A 19,566-nucleotide genomic window follows, 5' to 3' on the forward strand; every position below is an offset into this window, starting at 1 on the left:
TCCTGCTGGAATATTTGCACGTAGGTAGAATGTAAAGCGAGGATCAGGCACAGCGGTGAATCTCCTGCAGTCGAGCAGCCTCATGTATTAACGGTCACAAGGCCACGGTACTGGAGGATGCTCAAACCCCAGACAGCAACAGCTGGTTGTCCTCAACCACTGTTCACACTCGTGTGCACACTTTCAGTGGGAGGAGTCAATTGTGAGGAACAGGAGTGAGGGCTGATTGGCTTTCTTCCCTGCGCCATAAGCACAGAGGCCAATACGACTGGAAATAGCTGACTGGATACAGGGCCACTATGGAACTAGTAACCCCTTGGTCTGTATGGGCCAGTATTAAACCAGGCAGTACCTTTCACCCGATAGATTCTATGCAGACCTCCCCTCAGTGAGGGGGCTAGTTGGTGCCCTGTAGCAGTTGGCCCAGAGCATGAAAGTGCAGAAACCACCAGAAGGCCGTCACAATATTTGTGAAGAATGGTTTTGGTTAAAATCGTCTTAATGAGGCAGCAAATTATGCCGTTGAGTTGGCTATCACTGAAGAGCCATTCCTTTAATGGGGAAATTGTCTCTCAGAGATCTGATGGTGGTTAGTTCTGCGTTGGTGCACTTTGCAGTGATGAATATTTACCTCAGGAAAGTAGAGAAAAAGCTCACCCTACTCTGCAGATTCACGGAGAAGTTCTCTGGTTGACCCTCTGCGTAATAAAGTCTAAACTGATGTGAAAATCCTTTCGCTCATTTTTTCACACAGAAACATTCCTGATGAAGGGCTTATGCCTGAAACATTGACACTCCTGCTCCTCGGATGCTGCCTGACTGGCTGTGCTTTTCCAGCACAATACTTCTGATTCTAATAGTGTTGTAAGGCCCTTCACCCTTTCCCTGCTGTCTGTCCTTTCTGTCAATGCAAACTCTTCAGCCAACGCTGGTTAGTCTCCAGAGGTCCCACCCTGAACCCCACTGCCTACATACCTCTCCCTCCACTTCAGGAAACATCTTCCAGAATCTTCTCTCTGAGAACCTGCCTTTGCTCACACTGAAGTCTCCCACCTGGAAGATGTTTTTGTAAAATAGTTTTACCGATTTCAAATTGATGCAAAAACTTAGCTGGATTTCAGGTGGTTAGCACTGCTGCCTCACAGTTCCAGGAACCCAGGTTCGATTCCAGTCTTGGCTGACTGTGTCCGTGGAGTTTGCACGTACTACCAGTGCCTGAGTGGGTTTCCTCTCACACCATAAAGATGTGCAGGCTAGGTGGATTAGCCATGGGAAATTACCCATAGTGTGTTGCTGGAAAAGCGCAGCAGGTCAGGCAGCATCCAAGGAACAGGAGATTCGACGTTTCGGGCATAAGCCCTTCTTCAGGAATCCTGAAGAAGGGCTTATGCCCGAAACGTCGATTCTCCTGCTCCTTGGATGTTGCCTGACCTGCTGCGCTTTTCCAGCAACACATTTTCAGCTCTGATCTCCAGCATCTGCAGACCTCACTTTCTCCTCGAAGAAATTACCCATAGTGTCCAGGGATGTGCAGGCTAGGTGGTTAACCATGGGAAATGTGTGGTCATAGTTTAGGGGGAATGGGTGTGGGTAGGATGCTGTTCAGAGGCTGGGTGCGGATAAGATGGGCTGAATGGTCTCTATCTGCATTGTACTGGTTTTGTGAAGTGCTGTAGCTGAAGTGATCTCCTAGAGTTGGCTTTTTGAGGGGGTTCAGCCTTTTGAGCACAGGTCTTTGAGTGGATCCTTTTGTTTAAGCTCGGATCATTGACCGAACATTGAGCAGGCTCAGTGCCTCGTGTGTTCTTCTGACAAGAAGTAATTCCATGTCACAAATGGACTGAACAGTTTAGACTGCTGAGGATTGAAGTGGCAAAATGAGGAGACAGGTCTCGGGACCAAGCCAATTCTGAGCCGCTGTCATTGGTGAACATCGACTAGTGGGATTCGATTATCAGCTGTCAGCAGAAGTCACTGATATCACGGTTATGTTAGAGCATCATTTAATGAGGTTCCTGGTGTCAGGTCAATTCTACTCAAAGTGATTGCAGTTTTGCACAATGATTGATGGCTGTTGCGAGGGTTGTGTCACCATGGCGATGTGAAGAGGGCGAAATGAAAGATTTTCGGCTTGACCTGTCCACCCTTCAAGTCACGCTACAGAGAGTGGAGAGTGGAGCAGCTGCTGAAACAGAGCAGAAACCTTTCTCCATCATTATCCACTCTGAATCGGGACTGGATCTAAGTGGGGCGGCAAGGTGGCTCAGTGGTTAGCACTGCTGCCTCACAGCACCCGGGACCCCAGGTTCAATTCCAGCCTCAGGCAACTGCCTGTGTGGACTGTGTATATTCTCCCCGTGTCTGCGGGAGTTTCCTCCGGGTGCTCCGGTTTCTCCCACAGCCCAAAGATGTGCAGGTCAGGGTGAATTGGCTATGGGAAAGGCAGGGTTACCAGGGTAGGAGGGTGGGTCCGGATGGGATGCTCTTCAGAAGGTCAGTGTGGACTTGATAGGCCGAATGATCTGCCCCCACACTGCAGAGATTCTATTCTGTAAGACCAGAATCGTTGAATTGCTTTTCGAAAGATGAAGAGAATGCGGCCTGTACAACCCAGTGGTCATAATCAACTGGGAGATGTTACCTAGCATGGTGATGAAACGTCTGAAAATGAACTTTCCAGCTCAGTGAGCAAGCCTACATCCAGAAAGTGAGCACTGCAGATGCTGGAGATCAGAGTCGAAGAGTGTGGTGCTGGAAAAGCACAGCAGATCAGGCAGCATTCGAGGAGCAGGAGGGTCGATGTTTTGGGCAAGAGCCCTTTATCAGAAACATCGACACTCCTGCTTCCCGGGTGATGCCTGACCAGCTGTGCTTTTCCAACGCCACACTCTTCAACCCAGTGGTCAGCTGGTTTATCATGTGGGAGTGTGTGGCAGGGTTAGTTTTCTGTGATAGTGTCCACATTAAGGGTCTCACCAGCAGGTGTCAAGGGATAGTGAAATTTACATGCACATCCTCTACAACATGGCCATATTTAATAGTGATGAAAATGTGTTGCTGGAAAAGGCAGCAGGTCAGGCAGCATCCAAGGAGCAGGAGAATCGACGTTTCGGGCATCTGCTCCTTGGATTCTCCTGCTCCTTGGATGCTGCCTGACCTGCTGCGCTTTTCCAGCAACGCATTTTCAGCTCTGATCTCCAGCATCTGCAGTCCTCACTTTCTCCATATTTAATAGTGAGCCATACACCAACACTGAGAAGACCATAGCCTCACCTTTGGAGCATGTGACCTTCAACAGTGAGGGATTCACCTGCTCCCATTTCATAATGAGACACCAACACACACGTCCTCACACTCAGGTACCTGTGGGCCCATTCCCATGAAAATTGGTTTGAGATGCTCAAAATGGTTCGGGCAGTCCACACCCTGGACCACTCAAACCTGACAGATGAGCTCTTTGTTTTCCTGGAGGAGGTGTGGGTCAGGGGGGTGTGGGTTTAATGTTTGGGGTGGGGGGGGGTGCGGAGGCATGGGTGGTCATACTTGCCCTTCATTTGGCTTACCCCAGCTTGCTGTGACCACAAGCACAGCTTGAGTCTTTTGCCCACAGCAGGGAGCCGGGTGTGCGGTCTTGCCCCATAATCCACAGACCGTTCCCTTGGAATGTGGCTGCATTGCTGTGCTCCACATCCCGACCTTGAGTTCCTTGACTTCCTTGAGACTGAAGCCAAGGCTTTCTGTTACTGCTCTGGTTAGTGTTAGTGATTCCATTGAGCTTTTTGGAAGGGTTTTGAAATTGGTGCAAGGTGCGATACTATTAAGATGTTTTGTCTCTTTCTGAGGCTCGACACCATGTTTTGAATCACTCTTGGTGCACGTGCTGTTATAACATTCTCTACGCAGAAGCTCATTGATGTGAATATGCACGGTGGCACAGTGGTTAGCACTGCTGCCTCACAGCGCCAGAGACCCGGGTTCAATTCCTGCCTCAGGCGACTGACTGTGTGGAGTTTGCGCATTCTCCCCGTGACTGCGTGGGTTTCCTCCAGATGCTCCGGTTTCTTCCCACAGTCCAAAAATGTGCAGGATAGGTGAACTGGCCGAGCTAAATTGCCCGTGGTGTAGGGTGGGTAGGTTGCACTTCGATGGGTCGGTGTGGACTTGTTGGGCTGAAGGGCCTGTTTCCACAATGTAAGTAATCTATCTAATCTAATATTGTGTGGATTTGCCCAGGGACAGGGACAGATTTGGAGCGAATGAAGTGATGGAGCTTTGCAATTCCCTGACCACACGTTATGGAACTGAGGAGGAGATACCAAAATGCAGCCTTCTGGGTAACTGGTTACCATGGGCAACAGGCTGTTATCAGCTTAATAAGATCATGGTTGATCTATCTTTGGTCTTGACTCCACTGTTCTATCTGTCCCCTCTCTTGAGTATACTTAGTCACCCTGTTTATTTGGAACAGGCAATTCCAAAGACAACTGTCTCTCTGCTGAATGGAGTATAAATGGGAGATTCTAAATGTTGAAAATGTGTCCCCTGAAGTTCTCCACTAAGGTGAACCACACTAGAATCATAGAGATGTACATCATGGAAACAGACCCTTCGGTCCAACCTGTCCATGCCGACCAGATATCCCAACCCAATCTAGTCCCATCTGCCAGCACCCGCCCCTTATCCCTCCAAACCCTTCCTATTCATATACCCATCCAGATGTCTTTTAAATGTTGCAGTCCTCTCGGGATTTTGTTTGTTTCTATAAGATTACCTTTACAATCTTAACCCCAGTGGATCCAGGTCCAACCTGCTCATCCACTCCTCATGAGGTTACCCCTCATCCCACGAATCGGTGAAAGGAACAGTGGTGCTGATGTTGGTGTTGCTAGGAGATGAGGGTTTGACCATCACATACAGGAAACGGGGGGAGGGGGGAATCGGCTGCAACCTCAGAGTAATGGCCACTCAGTTAAACCCTTGTGCTGTGCTTCTTTGAAAGGTCAGTCGCAGCCAGTAGGGCCTTTGTACTAGTGAGTTTTGAGAAGATTTGTAGCACAGGTAGTACTTGGTTTGGAGGTTCGAGTCTTTCAGATGGCTGTCCTTTCCCCTCCTCGTGTGCAGGAGTTGGTGTAGGGCGCACTGACCTCACCTGTTTGATCCACAACAGGCCATTGTACGGAAATGCACAACTCTGTCAGGAGCACAGATTTTAATATTGATCCTCCAGTACTTCACCAAATGAAGGCTGTGTCCGCACAGAGCATTTCCAGCTGAATAATATCGAGTGAAGTATTACTGGGTACAGGTCTGTCACTGAACAGCACAGGTACTGTACTGGTATTGGTCAATGACCGTCTAACCACTATGGTAGACAGCAAGTAGATATTGATGTGTCTCTGGTCAGGGAAGGGCTGAACCTGAAATGAAGATAAAATGAAGTGAACTGAGTGAAGTCTGAACTATTTGTGTCTTTCTGGACTGTCAGTGAATGAGCTGTTTTGATATCTGGTGCAGGTACTGCTCCCACTGAATTTTGGTCACTCAATTTGCCACCTGAAGTGTTTGATTTTAATGAGCTGGTCCCTGGTGGTTTAGAATCCTAACAGTTAATCCTAACACCACAGGTCTGAGCCTCTCCTTGTTAACAATGAGGGATGTACACCTCTGTTCAGGTGTGGGAGCTGCAGTTATAAATGCCTTGAACACTGTCCCCCCCAGAGGGTGGGTGGGTGGGGGGTGATGGCAGAGCAGAGCGTTCTGCTGGAGAACCTCAGGGCTGCTTTTTTTTTTGCATTTAGAAAGTGCCCGTGAGAGAACCAAAAGCAAGCTGGAAGGGAAACAGGCTGGAAGAGTACCCCTCCACCCACCCGGCCCCACCTCGCCCCCTCCTCAGAGGATGCTACTGTGCAAAAGTGGCCAGTTTGAACTTTCTCCCACTGGGAGTTGCTTGCGTCCCTCTAGGGAGTCCCTTGTCATTCCAGAGCTGCTCTGCGCTGTGCGTCAGAGATCAAAGATGACCGTGAGGGAGGTCTGGTGTTATCCTGCGATGCCTGATGAATTCTAAACAGGAAACGGTTACCTCAGAGAGTCGAGCTGTTGGCCTGGTAGCTTGCTGTCTTCACCCAGTAATGACCAAGGCAGGAGGAGAGGGGGTTAAATTTTCTTGCTCTGTGCACGCTCACATGAGCTAGCATTGATCAGCTGAACTGGCTGGAGCCTTCCCTTGTTTTTTTTGAGGTGTGTGAATTACAGTCTTGTGTAGTTCCTTCACTTGCTTTCTCTCACTCCTGCCTATTCCCCATGCCCACCCCTTACTTCCTGTCAGCCCCGACAGTAGAAGGGACACCATCGTATGTTTCGAATGACCTCGTGTCCAGGAAACCTCATGCCAGACACATGGGCTTACTCTTTGAAAGGGCAGAAGAGTGCAGACCAAGCGAAAATGACTGGAAGGTTCGTCAGAAAGTACATGGGGTGTGACGCGGGGCCACAACAGTCTAACAGGAAGACACACAGATGGTTTTATCCAAACTATTTCCCACAAAGGACCAGATCGTGGCTTGTTGAGTCCATGTAACCAAATGGCCTGTATCCACATTGTAGGGAATCTGATCAAACACGGATGATTGGGAGGGGGCGAGTTCCTGTTTGGTGAAAGAACTACCTGGGGCTGATAAGGGATGAGGCAGGAATACCTAGGCTGGCTTTTTATTGGCCACATGGATAGCCACTGAGCAGCTGCAAGGTCATGGGTAAAATATTCAATCCTGTTCCTATTGGTGTTTGAGTTTGCTCAAGCTGCTGATGCCCAGCTGGTCTCAGTGTGACAGCAGTGCCCCAAACAGGCCTGTCCAATCCGAGCGACCCTCAGTGGGAGGGAGGGTGGTTTCTAAGTAGCAGGGATAGTTGCAACTCTTAAAGGACAAACATAAGGAGTAAAGAAAATCATCGGATCCCTACAGCATGGAAGTAGGCCATTCGGCCCATCAAGACCCTCTGAAGAGTATCCCACCCAGACCTATCCCTGTAACTCTGCATTTCCCATGGCTAATCTACCTGGTTTCTACATTCCTGGGCACTATGGTACAATTTAGCATGGCCAATCCACCTAACCTGCACATCATTGGAGTGTGGGAGGAAACTGGAGCACCGAGAGGAAACCCACATAGACGCAGTGAGAATGTGCTAACTCCATACACACAGTCGCCTGAGGCTAGGATTGAACCCGGGTCTGTGACGCTGTGAGGCAGAGTGCCAACCACAGTGCCACTGTAGGTACAGAGCTTTGGGGAAAGAGCAGGGAAATGGGAGTTTGTCCCAAATTGCTCCTGTTGAGTTCCAGCAGGTACAAGATGGGCCAAATGGCTTTCTGTAATCAACATTATTGCTAATTCCGGTTTTCACTTGTACAGACCTCCAATGTCTGTGGGAGGCAGCAACTTCAGGAGCTGGAGAGAGATGCTGAGAATGTGAACCCTTGAGGTGTTCACCTAGCTTAGAGGGAACATTACATGTAACACAACCTTAATATCCTCTCTGGTTCTGTCGTTGATTCAGTCCATTTCTTACTGAGTCTCTGAACATGTATTAGGAAGGTTATTATTAAGCTGGAGAGGGTTCAGAAGAGATTTACCAGGATGTTGCCGGGTATGGAAGGTTTGGGTTATAAAGAAAGACTGGAACTTTTTTCTCTGGAGCAAAGGAGGTCAAGAGATGACTTTATAGAGTTTTATAAAATTATGAGGGGTAGAGATTGGATTAATGGTAATTGTCTTTTCCCTGTTAAGGGGGAATTCAAGACTCGGGATCATACCTTTAAGGTGAGTGGAGAGGCATTTAAAAAAGTCGGGGTAATTTTTTTACACAGAGGTTGTTCGTGCGTGGAATGAACTTCCTGAGGAAATAGTGGATGCGGGTACAATTACAACATTTAAAAGACTTTTGGATAACGACATGAATAGGAAAGGTTTGGAGGGATATGGGCCAGGAGCAGGCAGACGGGACGAGTTTAGTTTGCCATTATGTTAAACATGGGCTGGTCCTTTCAAAGGGGTAAAAAGTGAGGTCTGCAGATGCTGGAGATCAGAGCTGAAAATGTGTTGCTGGTTAAAGCGCAGCAGGTCAGGCAGCATCCAAGGAATAGGAAATTCAACGTTTTGGGCAAAAGCCCTTCCTGATGAAGGGCTTTTGCCTGAAACATCGAATTTCCTGTTCCTTGGATGCTGCCTGACCTGCTGCGCTTTAACCAGCAACACATTTTCAGCTCTGGTTCTTTCAAAGGGCCTGGTTCTGTGCCTTGTGATGTTATGACTGTGTATTTGTTTATGCATGACCGAGATTGGAAGGGTCACTGTTTCCTTTTCTAGTCCCATTCCCCCAGTGGCCCCTACAAATTTTATGTTGATCCAGGTCAGTGATACGGCCAATGCTGGGCGTCTCGGACTGTGTCAAGTTCAGTGTTAAGAATAAGTCAACCAGGCTATTTAATCACCAGCAAATAACTGACTTATTACCAAAACCATTTACTCCTGAAGAAGGGCTCGTGCCCGAAATGTCGATTCTCCTGTTCCTTGGATGCTGCCTGACCTGCTGTGCTTTTCCAGCAACACATTTTCAGCTCTGATCTCCAGCATCTGCAGTCCTCACTTTCTCCTACTCAAACAAAGATACAAAGATTATTGTCAGACAACATGAATTGTGCAAATATATCTTCCCTTTTCTAAAAAAAAAGCTAACGCGCACATGTCTGAGGTGAAACACAAAAAAAGAAACCTCTACCAATGTTAGCATTAAAGTATTTTGGTCAAGTATTAGTTAAATACTTTTTACATGAATTTACACAAATTACCCAAAATCTGGTTCTGGTTTCAAAGTTATTCTGCACAGGCAAGGTGCTGACGTTGGTGCACGTCCCTGGAATAACTGCAAGTGATTGAAATCCCCTTGTTCTAGGTGACTTCCAACAGACCCTCTCCAGGAAACCTCCATGAGTGGTAAAGATGCCTTCTGCTGGGTACCTGTGCTCTCACTTTAATGAGAAGCATTGCAAAGAAAGGGAGAAATGGGCTCCTGCTCTTCAGGCTGGTCCCTCAGTTCAGAAATCAAGGCTTCAGCTTTCTGCAGTCTTCCTCCATTTAAATAATATTCAACTCTTCTGTTCTCCCTGCCAAAGTTCATAACCTCATATTTCCCTCACATTATGTGCCATCTGCCAAGTTTCTGTCCCGTTACTTTATATCTGTGCCCCTCGTAAAGTCATTGTGTCATCCTCACCACTTGCCACTTATTTTGTGTTATCTGCAAAGTTGGCTATGATGACTTTACTTCCATCATCTAAATCATTAATAACCTAAATAGTTGTGGCCCCAGCACTGATCCCTGTGGCACTCTGCTGATTACAGGTTGTCATCTTGAAAATGCATGACTTATCTCAACTCTCTGCCTTCTGTTAGTGAGCTATTCCTCTATTTATGCTCATACCCTCCAACACCATGACCTGCTATCTTCGTGGTACCTTTCCAAACACTTTGTGGAAATCTGAATGCATTACATTTACTGGTTTCCCTTTATCTATCCTGCTTATTATAACCTCTAAGAACTGGTGTACTCCATGCTTTTTTTTTGGAAGTTCAAGATATATTTATATGGGTCCAGTATGTTTTAACAACTAATAACGATGGAAATAATATCATAGTAGCTTGTTTTGGGAACTTTATTTCTGCTTTAAACCTACCCCACTCAATGAGAATGCAGGAGTTTCAGCTCAGTCACTGAGTTGCAACTTTCAAATATAGGCCCCCGTTAAAATCACTGCAGCAAGAAAATTGACAAGGCTGCAAATGGAGCATCCTCCCACAACAACCTTGTTTCTGCGCTTCTTACCCATGAGTTTTCTCTCTCCGTACTCACATGGCTGGAGCGAGCAGTCCGCTCGTGGGCCCCTGTCAGTCACAGGGCCCGAAGCCTTCCCATAACTGCCCTTGGTGTTGGTCACCGCACAAACCTGACTGCCCCCTTCTCTCCTTCTTCAATAGCCATGAAGACAGACCGTAAACGTTTAAAAGCAGAGAAGGCTGACCTGGTCAACCAAATGCAGCAGCTGTACACCACGTTAGAGAGCCGGGAGGAACAACTGCGAGATTTCATAAGAAACTATGAGCAACACAGAAAGGTAAATGGAAACCAAGAAGCACACATCGGCTACGGGGAAAAGATGGGTTTCATACCCACCGTGTATTTCCATGTCATAAAATCTAAATCTAACTATAAATTGTGACAATAAAACCTAAATATAAATCTGGGGATGGTCACCCACCATGTATCTCCATGTTATCTTACATTGTGTGCGGTCCATTCTATTGAACATTAATTGTGGGCGACCTGTTTGTTTCATAGTCTGACATGTTGTCCATGTACGGTTTTAATGGAATGTTTGTCATCAGCGAGGAGGGGAAACTGTCCCACACTGAGTGAATACTGTGACCTTTCACCTCATTGGCCATGCCTCATGTGCAGCCCAGGGTTGAAAATCCCACCTCTGTCCCGTCAGTGCAGGCCTCACCCATTTAAGAGCAAGTGTCTGCCCTGTCCCTCGCAGCGTGTAGACCCACCACTCAATACTCTTCCTCTTTTGCGTAACTGGCATTTAATCAAACTGAGATAGCAGGTGAAAATGGACGCTGTACTGACTCAGAAGTCGAGGAAGAATTGTAAGGAGCTTTACCGTGTATCCAATCCAATCCATGCTGCTTCTTATCAAGTGCTGCATACTGATTGGGAGCCTGTGTTGAAAAATTACTCTTCTTGATGTTAACGTCCCTCACTTTGATGAGAGAGAGCTCTAATTCTGTTTAACAACATCAGTTAGAAAAATAGGCTTTCAAAATTGCCTCATTAGATAGTGGGTGAAGTCTTTGAAAATCAAAGTTGACCTGAAAATCGATGATTCGCCTCAGTCTGATATGAATAATGATGTTACACAAAGAAGACTGCTACAGCTTTGCATGCTGGGATATAACTAACAGTAGATCTGTACCAACCCTTATCCTTCTCATTCTGGATATCTCTCTCCCTCTCTTCCTTCCTGTCTGTCAATCTGTCTTTTCTCTCTCTCTCTCTGTTTCCCTTCTCCTCTCTGTCTCTTTTTCTCTCTTTCCTCCCCCACCTCAGTGAAAATAATTTCAATACTTGTGAGTCGTTTGCAAGTTCTCATGCTCCCTGTCTCTCTTTTTCTTTCTGTTCCTCGTTCTGTCCATCCCAAATATAAAATCAACATCTGCCGAAAGCTGGCAATCAAGTAGAAGGAGAACATGCAGGTAGAGAGGGAAACGGTTAACACTTCAGGGTGAAGCATTTTTGATCAAAAGATGTGTTCTCCTCTCCCCTGGGCCAGGCCCGCAGTGTCGAAGGGTAGGGAGGGGGATTCATTTCCAATCTGTGCAGGTGGAAGGCTATGCTCAGAGAAGTTTTGCTGATTGTACCAATTTATTTTGTAGTTCAGGCCATCTTAAAAAAAAGACACAATCCGTCAACTCCATTTCCATTTCTCTGCAGGAGAGCGAAGATGCAGTCAAGGTTTTGGCGAAAGAGAGAGACTCCCTCGAGCGAGAGAAGTGGGAGTTGCGCAGACAGGCCAAGGAGGCGACAGATCATGTGACCACACTCCGATCGCAGCTGGACCTGAAGGAAAACAGGACGAAGGAACTGGAGGCAGAGCTGGCCATGGTAAGTGATGGGAAGGAGAGTCCCCCCTCCACCCCAGTGTCATCCCAACAACACAGCCCTTTGAAATTCATGGGGAACCCTGTGGCCAGGTGGACCAACAGGGGGAGGACGCAGCACCTTCCCCAATGTCATTAATGAGTGTTGTCCATCTCCTAATGAACTCAATGTGGTCGCACTTGTAATCGGAGCTCACACTCGCTCAGAACCAGAGGCTAGACTGGCCCTCAGTCAGTAGGGAGCTGCCTGTAAATCATGGGACGTTTAGAATTGTTTCTCATCCTTTGGTTTGGATGTCTAGGCAGTCAGTTACGGACCAACATTGGACATTGAGTTAAGGACACAATGTAGCAATGGATTGCCTTGTGAAGCACCATGCTCACCCTCTGTATTTGTCTGCATTGTTAGTTGTGTGTGTTTTCTTTACCCTGCCGTATGTCATTTTGTTACTGGTGTACGTGGTGAGTGATGGTACACACACGCTGTGGAGCCTCCGAGACTCCCCTCCCCCTCTCAGTTTGGCCCCTGGCATCTCGTGTCATGTCAGTTTTGTAAAGAGCAACCGGACGCTCCGAAACGATTCTTCCCCGGAGCTTCCAAAGGCCTGGATTTCTCTGCTGCAGACGGTGTTCTCACAAATGCCCTCGGGTCGGCGAGGATTTTGGGGAAAGGGAACGAAGCTGCAGGTTGGGGAAGGTCGGTGCCGTCGCACTGATGGCCAGCGAATGCATCGCACTGCGGCTGTCTGGGAAGGGACGGATACCGTGCTGGACAGGAGCCAGCTGCCCTCAAGGTTATCCCTCACCTGCTGCTGGAGCAGGAGCCCCGGAGCAGGTTTTAACAACGGCCGGGAAATTGAAGCTTAAGACCAGGTTTCCTGATGTTCACAAACCGGGTCCCCTTCCTTCACAGTCCCTCGCTGTTCCGTATTCACCGCCAATCTTCTCATTAAAACAAAAATAGGACGCAAGGCAGAACTGGTGTAGATAAGGGTGAAGTTTAGGCAGTCCAGACTCCAAGGGCTAATTCTGTATCTATGACAAGTATAAGACGATCTCGGTTATCCGAACATCGATTATCCAAATTTTGGATTATCCAAACAAGATCTCAAGATCCCGATGCTTGGGTAAACTGTGTTATCCGAACGTTCGGTTATCTGAACAAAGTACTCCTTGCCCATGTCATTCAGAATATCAAGGTTATCCTGTATAACAATACTGTACAGAATGAGGCCGTTTGGCCCACTGTGCCCGTGGCAGCTCTTTGTTTGAGCAATCCAGCTGGTCCAACTCCCCGGCTCTTTCCCCATAGCCGCGCCATCATTTCCCCTTTAGTCAGCTCCCTTTCGGAAGTCCCTGTTTCACAAAGGGTCTGGGTCGCTGTGCATCCCTCTGGAGACCGAGAAGGAAGCAACGAGGAAGAATAAACTGTGGAGGAGCACACAGCAACTTGGAACCCAACAGTGCTGATATGAGGAGCAGGTTTCTAAAATGTAGGGAGTAAAGGGAGTGTGCAGGGCCCCGTGACAGATACCTCCAATATGTTTGTGGGAAGTTGGCGTCATTGGAAGGCTAACATTTCTCATCATCCTTTTGTGCTGCCTTCCTGAAGTTCTGCAGTCTGTGGGGTGTGGGTGCATTGTACTCCTGTTCCTTGAGAAGTTCCAGAGCCAATGAGGGAATAGTGTGTGGCTTGGATGGGAGAGTGCTGGTGATGGTGCTCCCATTTTCTTGCTGCCCTTGTCCTATGAGGCGATCGGAAACAGGGCTCTGGAAGATGCTGTCGTGGAAGCAGCGCTTTGGTCAGAAAGCAAATGGCAGCTTGTTATTTAAATGGTGGCAGATTGGGAAAGATAATGTACAAAGGGCCCAGAAGGTCCCTTGAACACCAGACGACGAAAGCAATCATGCAGCTGCAGCAAAGCAAATGGCGTGTTTTGTGCTTCATCACAACAGAGGAACAAAGACATGTTACTGTAGCTGTCCAGGCTTTAGTGAGACCACACCTGGAACACTGCACACAGTTTGTTCCCTTTATCCAGGAAATGACATAGTTGCCATGGAGGCAGTGCAGGTTAAAGTTCACCAGACTGATTCCTGAGATGGTAGGTTTTATGTATGAGGAGGGATTAGACCGACTGGTCATGTATTCACTGGAAACTCATTGATGTATATCAAATTTGGATCAGGTTGGGTTAAAGCTCTCTCTTGGCTGTAGGCCCATGCTACTCTCCCATGGATCGGGTTTGTCCACACAGCAGCAAGAATGATGAGAGGGAAGGTAGCGTCTGGATAGCCTGGCTGGGGTGATGCTTGCTTTGGCTCTGAAAAGGGTAGGGGGAGGAGGGTGGTGGGCCTATGGGATTCTCTACCACTCGAGGCCAAGTCACTCAATGTGTTTCACGAAAGAAATCAATACCTCGCGGCTGAAGGTGTGGTGGGACACAGGGAGGGAACAGTAGGATGGTGATGGGATAGGGGAACAACCATGATTATGTTGAGTGGTGAAGCAGGATCGATGGGTTGAATGGCTTACTGCCCTGTTTTCTCTGATGGGATTGAACTGTTGCAGTGCATCTTGGAGATGGTATACACTGCAGCCAGTGTGTGCTGTTGGTGGGAGAGGTGAATGTTGAAAGTGCTAGATAGCTCCTACATTAGGTCAGGGTTTTGCGGTGTTAGGAGTTGTGAAGGTAGCATCATTTGAGGAGTTGTGTCAGAGCTTCTACAAATAGACAGACAGACCATGGGATTGAGTGTCTACTGCCATCGATTGGCGTTCCCTTCAGTTCCTTCACTTTGATGTCTGTCAGACACACAGGCTGGTGCACTCGAGCGTTCGGGATGTCACAATTTCCTATCAAAGGGATTTGAGCACACAGCTGCCTACACCTGTTCTCCCTGGGACAGTGGGCCCTGTTCAGTAAGGAGTGATATCCTGGGACAGTGGGCCCTGTTCAGTAAGGGGTGATGTTCTGGGATAGTGGGCCCTGTTCAGTAAGGAGTGATGTTCTGGGACAGTGGGCCCTGTTCAGTAAGGAGCGATGTTCTGGGACAGTGGGCCGTGTGCAGTAAGGGTCGATGTTCTGGGACAGTGGGCCGTGTGCAGTAAGGGGTGATGTCCTGGGGCAGAGGGCTGTGTTCAGTAAGGAGCGATGTCCTGAGACAGTGGGTCGTGTGCAGTAAGGAGCGATGTTCTGGGATAGTGGGCCCTGTTCAGTAAGGAGGGATGTCCTGGGACAGTAGGCCCTGTTCAGTAAGGGGTGATGTTCAGGGACAGTGGGCCCTGTTCAGTCAGTGGTGATGTTCTGGGATAGTGGGCCCTGTTCAGTAAGGAGGGATGTCCTGGGACAATAGGCCCTGTTCAGTAAGGGATGATGTTCAGGGACAGTGGGCTGTGTTCAGTAAGGGGTGATGTTCTGGGACAGTGGGCCTCATCCAGTCAGGGGTGATGTTCTGGGACAGTGGGCCATGTTCAGTAAGAGGTGCTGTTCTGGGACAATGAGCCCTGTTCAGTAAGGGGTGAAGTTCTGGGACAGTGGGCCCTGTTCAGTAAGGGGTGATGTCCTGGGATAGTGGATCCTGTTCAGTAAGGGGTGATGTCCTGGGACAGTGGATTCTGTTCAGTAAGGAGTGATGTTCTAGGTCAGTGGGCCCTGTTCAGTAAGGGGTGATGTTCTGGGACAGTGGGTCCTGTTCAGTAAGGGGCGATGTTCTAAGACAATGGGTTCTGTTCAGTAAGGGGCGATGTTCTGGGACAGTGGGTCCTGTTCATTAAGGGATGATGTTCTGGGACAGTGGGTCCTGTTCAGTAAGGGGTGATGTTCTAAGACAGTGGGTTCTGTTCAGTAAGGGGTGATGTTCTGGGACAGTGGGTCCTGTTCAGTAAGGGGCGATGTTCTGGGACAGTGGGCCCTATTCAGTAAGGGGTGATGTTCTAAGACAGTGGGTTCTGTTCAGTAAGGGGTGATGTTCTGGGACAGTGGGTTCTGTTCAGTCAGGAGCGATGTGACAGTGTATGTTGCCAAAGCCTTGGTTTTGCTGAGGGCGTACAGACAAGTAGACTGTCTCCTCAGCCAGCAGTCACCACCCTGAGGGTGAAAGGGTTTGAGTGGGGAGTAAAGCACCCTGTCCTGCTGGGTTACCCCACCCGCAGCAGGGCTGACTGGTGAAGATGAATGACAGTACAAAACCTAGGGCCAAGTAATGGCGGGAGGACATGTCCCAACCCAACAGCAACTATCATCTGTCATCTCACAGTCTTATTTCTTTCTTGTTTGCCAACAGTAAAGGCAGTTATGAATTATGATTTTTATATTCCTCTTCAGTCATCATCTGTACAGAGCAGGGAGGGACATTAGTTGGATATTTCATTGCTCATCATACAGGAAATACAGCTATTGGTCACTCACTGAAACTTTCCAGTATCTGGGAGTCCTGGTGTTGGGCTGGGATGGACAAAATTAAAAATCACACAACACCAGGTTATAGTCCAACAGGTTTATTTGGAAGCACTAGCTTTCGGAGCGCTGCTCCTTCATCGGGTAGCTGTGGTGCAGGATCATAATATATATAGGACCATAAAGCAGTTAAATTCTCTGTCTTATGATCCTTCTTCACAGCTACCTGGCGAAGGAGCAGTGCTCCGAAAGCTACTGCTTCCAAAGAAACCTGTGGGACTATAACCTGATGTTGTGTGAAAGTCTGCAGTTAGTGTTGGTCCAGCAGAGAGATGGTGCAGCTCCCACATATGGTAGTTCTTTCTGTTGGGGGGCAGGGGTGATGTGGCTGACCTGCTCTGCTCTATAATAGTGTGACAAGAGGGGAGGTGAACATGGCTTAGTGAGCCATTGCCTGTGGAGCATCGTAGGAACACTGCAAATCTCAGCCAAGGGTCCCACTTAAAGCCCAGCTTTAAAGGTCCAGTATCAGTTGTAACCAGGGACTTCTCATGGATTATTTTAATTCCAGAATTCAGTGCTGAGGCTTTACAGACAGGAGCTGCTGATGTTGCTGAGGGCTGGCAAGATGCCGGGTTTTTAATTGGTACAATTTACAAAATGCACGGTACAGCGGAAGGGAATTCTATTTTTGACGGGCAAACATAACTGAGAACTCGTGGACTGCTTAGCAAGGTCTCCAGAATGTGAGGTCGAAACTCTGATCTTGTAGCCAGCAGTTTGAAGTCCCTGTTAGCCCTCACTCCTCACTGTGATTGGCGGGAGGAAGGAGCCCTGAGATGCTCTGAATGTATTGCTCTGAGCCAAGCCTTCAGTATGTCAGTCAAATGGCAGATTTTAGCAAGCAGTTTGCCATTCACTCATTCCTTAATTGTTGCTTTTTTAAAAAAATATTATTTGAGATGTAGGCATTGCTTAATTGAGCCAGCATTTGTTATCCATTTGTTGCATAATTGTCCTTGAGAGCACTTGAGAGTCAGTCACAATGCTATGGTCTGGAGTCACATGTAGGCCAGACCAGGTAAGGATGGCAGTTTCCTTTGCTCGAGGACATTAGTGAACCGGGTAGGGTTTCAAGGACAATTGATAGTCTCATGGCCAGCATTATTGAGACTAGCTTTTAATTCCGGATAAACAGTTAAAGCTAGTTTTTAATTGACTCCTGAGAGATGAGCACCTCATCCTGCCCACAATAGACACAGGACCAAGGGCTCTTGTGGTGCAGTGGTAGTGTCCCTATCACTGACTAGGAGGCCTGGGTTCAAGTCCAAGTTGTCCAGGAGGTATGTCATAACCAGAGTCAACCGGTTGATTAAACTTAACTCGACATGGGGCCGGTGAGCACGAGGAGATCTTGACGCAGTTTGAACCCAGTGGGATAGCAGGGAAATCCCGGTGATGTCTAATCATGGAAATGAGCCAAAAACCAGATTCGGTCGTGTGGCGTTCCTTCTGACATTCCCTTACTCTGGAAGTTTCTGCCTGTTTAAATGCGACAGGCTTACATCGATTGGGAGAAACACAGCACGGATACACTGAGCATTCATCTACTCCAGCTGGGAGCTTCTGCTGTGGCCTGAGGTGTGGACTGGGGACATCCCAGGCTGCTGTGGGAGCCACCCTGGACCTTCTCAGTTAGCTGCTGCCTTCAGGGTGCTGCAATAGAATGGTTGAATTGTGCATTGAAGATTTGCTCCTTCCATCCAGTTGCGTTACCGGTGCAGAACCTTCCTTCTGTAAGGCCTGGCTAACAGAGAGAGAGAGAGAGAGAGAGAGAGAGAGTGAGAGAGAGAGGAGATCTGAGGGTGAACACTGAGCCATTCTGTGGTTTAGCCTGGCTGGTATCTCTGTTCAGTTTGTACAGCTTCTTCCAGCTGCATGCTATTGATTATTTTCACTCTTCTCCCTCCGTCTGAAATAGTTTCCGTGATACACTGACTTCCGTCTTGCTGTATTATTCTTTTCTTCCTTTCGTCTTTCACTTCATTTTAGTCCTCCGCTTTTATCCTCCTGGAATGTATGTTACCCTCCAGCGTCCTGGTCCAACCTCGCCACCTACTGGTAAAGCAGGAATTAGCCCTGCATCTGTGAGGGCAGGTCAGGTCAGGTCAGGTCAAAGGTCATGTAGGGGCAGAACGCATTAGGTCATTCTATTTGACATGCTATCTCCCCAGATAATGAACCGTATGGGCCAGAAAATGGAATATCGTATTTTCGATCGTTCAGCTGAGAAGGAATCCTTCCCCCGGGTGCTGGCGGTAAGAAGTGCACTGAGAAACTATATCACGCACTTTGTGTATTTAAATGGTGTTCTGTTGTACAATTGGCACCAATTGATCGCCGTAGCCCACTTCTAACTCTGGCGTGGTTCTTGAGCTGGTGTGCACGTTTGTGACCTGTTACTAACCTGTGACTGGTATTAGTACCTTCCTGTAGCACACCTCCTGCCTTGGGATGGGTTTGGTCTAGTGAGAGTGTATGGTAGGGTTTATATCTGGGCTCTTCTCCCATATTCACTCTTGTTCCCTTGCTCCCACCCTCTCCTGTCCCAACTCTGGTCAACTATACGTATCCCCTCGATTGCTGTCCCTTCCCCAATCTTGTCCCTTTCCACATCCTGAGTAACAGGGCCTCCAGGATCAGGCTCCACATGCAACACTTACTTCTTATTGCCTGTCCTCCATTTCTACAATCCTACAACTCCCTCCCTCATGTCACGGTGAGTCCTTCCTAACCTCACGGTGAGTGTACCTTCACCGACTGCAGCAGCTCAAGAGAGTTGTTCTCCCCTCCCCAACTTCTCAATGCCAATCCAGGATGAGCAGTAAATGACACCCACATCCCAGCTAACACAGGACCTTATTAAAAAGAAAAAGCTTCAAAATCTATTTATTTGAGGAGACCGTCAATCTCTATCCTCAGATCTTCTCCTAGTCCTTCTCCATCTGTAATGTTATGGATATTTCTGGGTGATCAGCCTGTATCTCGATTCTGAAGATCTGTGTTGTAGGGATGTGCTGCCTGTGGACTGGTAGAGAATGTGCCTGCCCCCCACCCCAACCTTGACTTGGCCTTTAATCACAACTTCTGAACAAAGTAACCTGTATGAATATCTGTGTCTGTGAAAGGTCGAGGTGTTCAGATCCAGCTTGAATAATATATGGCTGTGTGCCCTGTGAGAAATGGAGTCTATCCCAGTCCTGGATTCCGCCCACCTCACTCTTACACATTTACAGACACATGGTGGGCAGGGAACCCTGCAGTGTTTCCCCCTGGCTTCCGTGTGGAAGCCAGGTACTGTTGCTATTTTGAGCTAGTGTCAGAGTCACCCACCTACTCCAGCCTCAAATCCAAACTCTTCACTTTTAGTGAAGTTACTGGAATGA

The 19,566-nt window shown here is 48.0% G+C and overlaps 1 protein-coding gene across 8 annotated transcripts in view; it reads left to right on the forward strand.

The window, feature by feature from the left end:
• LOC132833830 (kazrin-like) overlaps positions 1 to 19,566 on the forward strand; it is a 704,169-nt gene that overhangs the window by 528,717 nt on the left and 155,886 nt on the right. For 7 of the 8 annotated variants that reach the window (XM_060852461.1, XM_060852468.1, XM_060852465.1 and 4 more), the window contains 3 exons: positions 10,035 to 10,171; positions 11,554 to 11,724; positions 18,355 to 18,438. In XM_060852461.1, the coding sequence (XP_060708444.1) occupies positions 10,035 to 10,171; positions 11,554 to 11,724; positions 18,355 to 18,438 (392 nt within the window). The remainder of the gene's footprint in view (positions 1 to 10,034; positions 10,172 to 11,553; positions 11,725 to 18,354; positions 18,439 to 19,566) is intronic. The other variant, XM_060852462.1, reaches the window with a different exon arrangement.

Source organism: Hemiscyllium ocellatum, chromosome 37 (assembly GCF_020745735.1).
Source record: "Hemiscyllium ocellatum isolate sHemOce1 chromosome 37, sHemOce1.pat.X.cur, whole genome shotgun sequence".
In the NCBI taxonomy this organism is placed as follows: Eukaryota; Metazoa; Chordata; class Chondrichthyes; order Orectolobiformes; family Hemiscylliidae; genus Hemiscyllium; species Hemiscyllium ocellatum.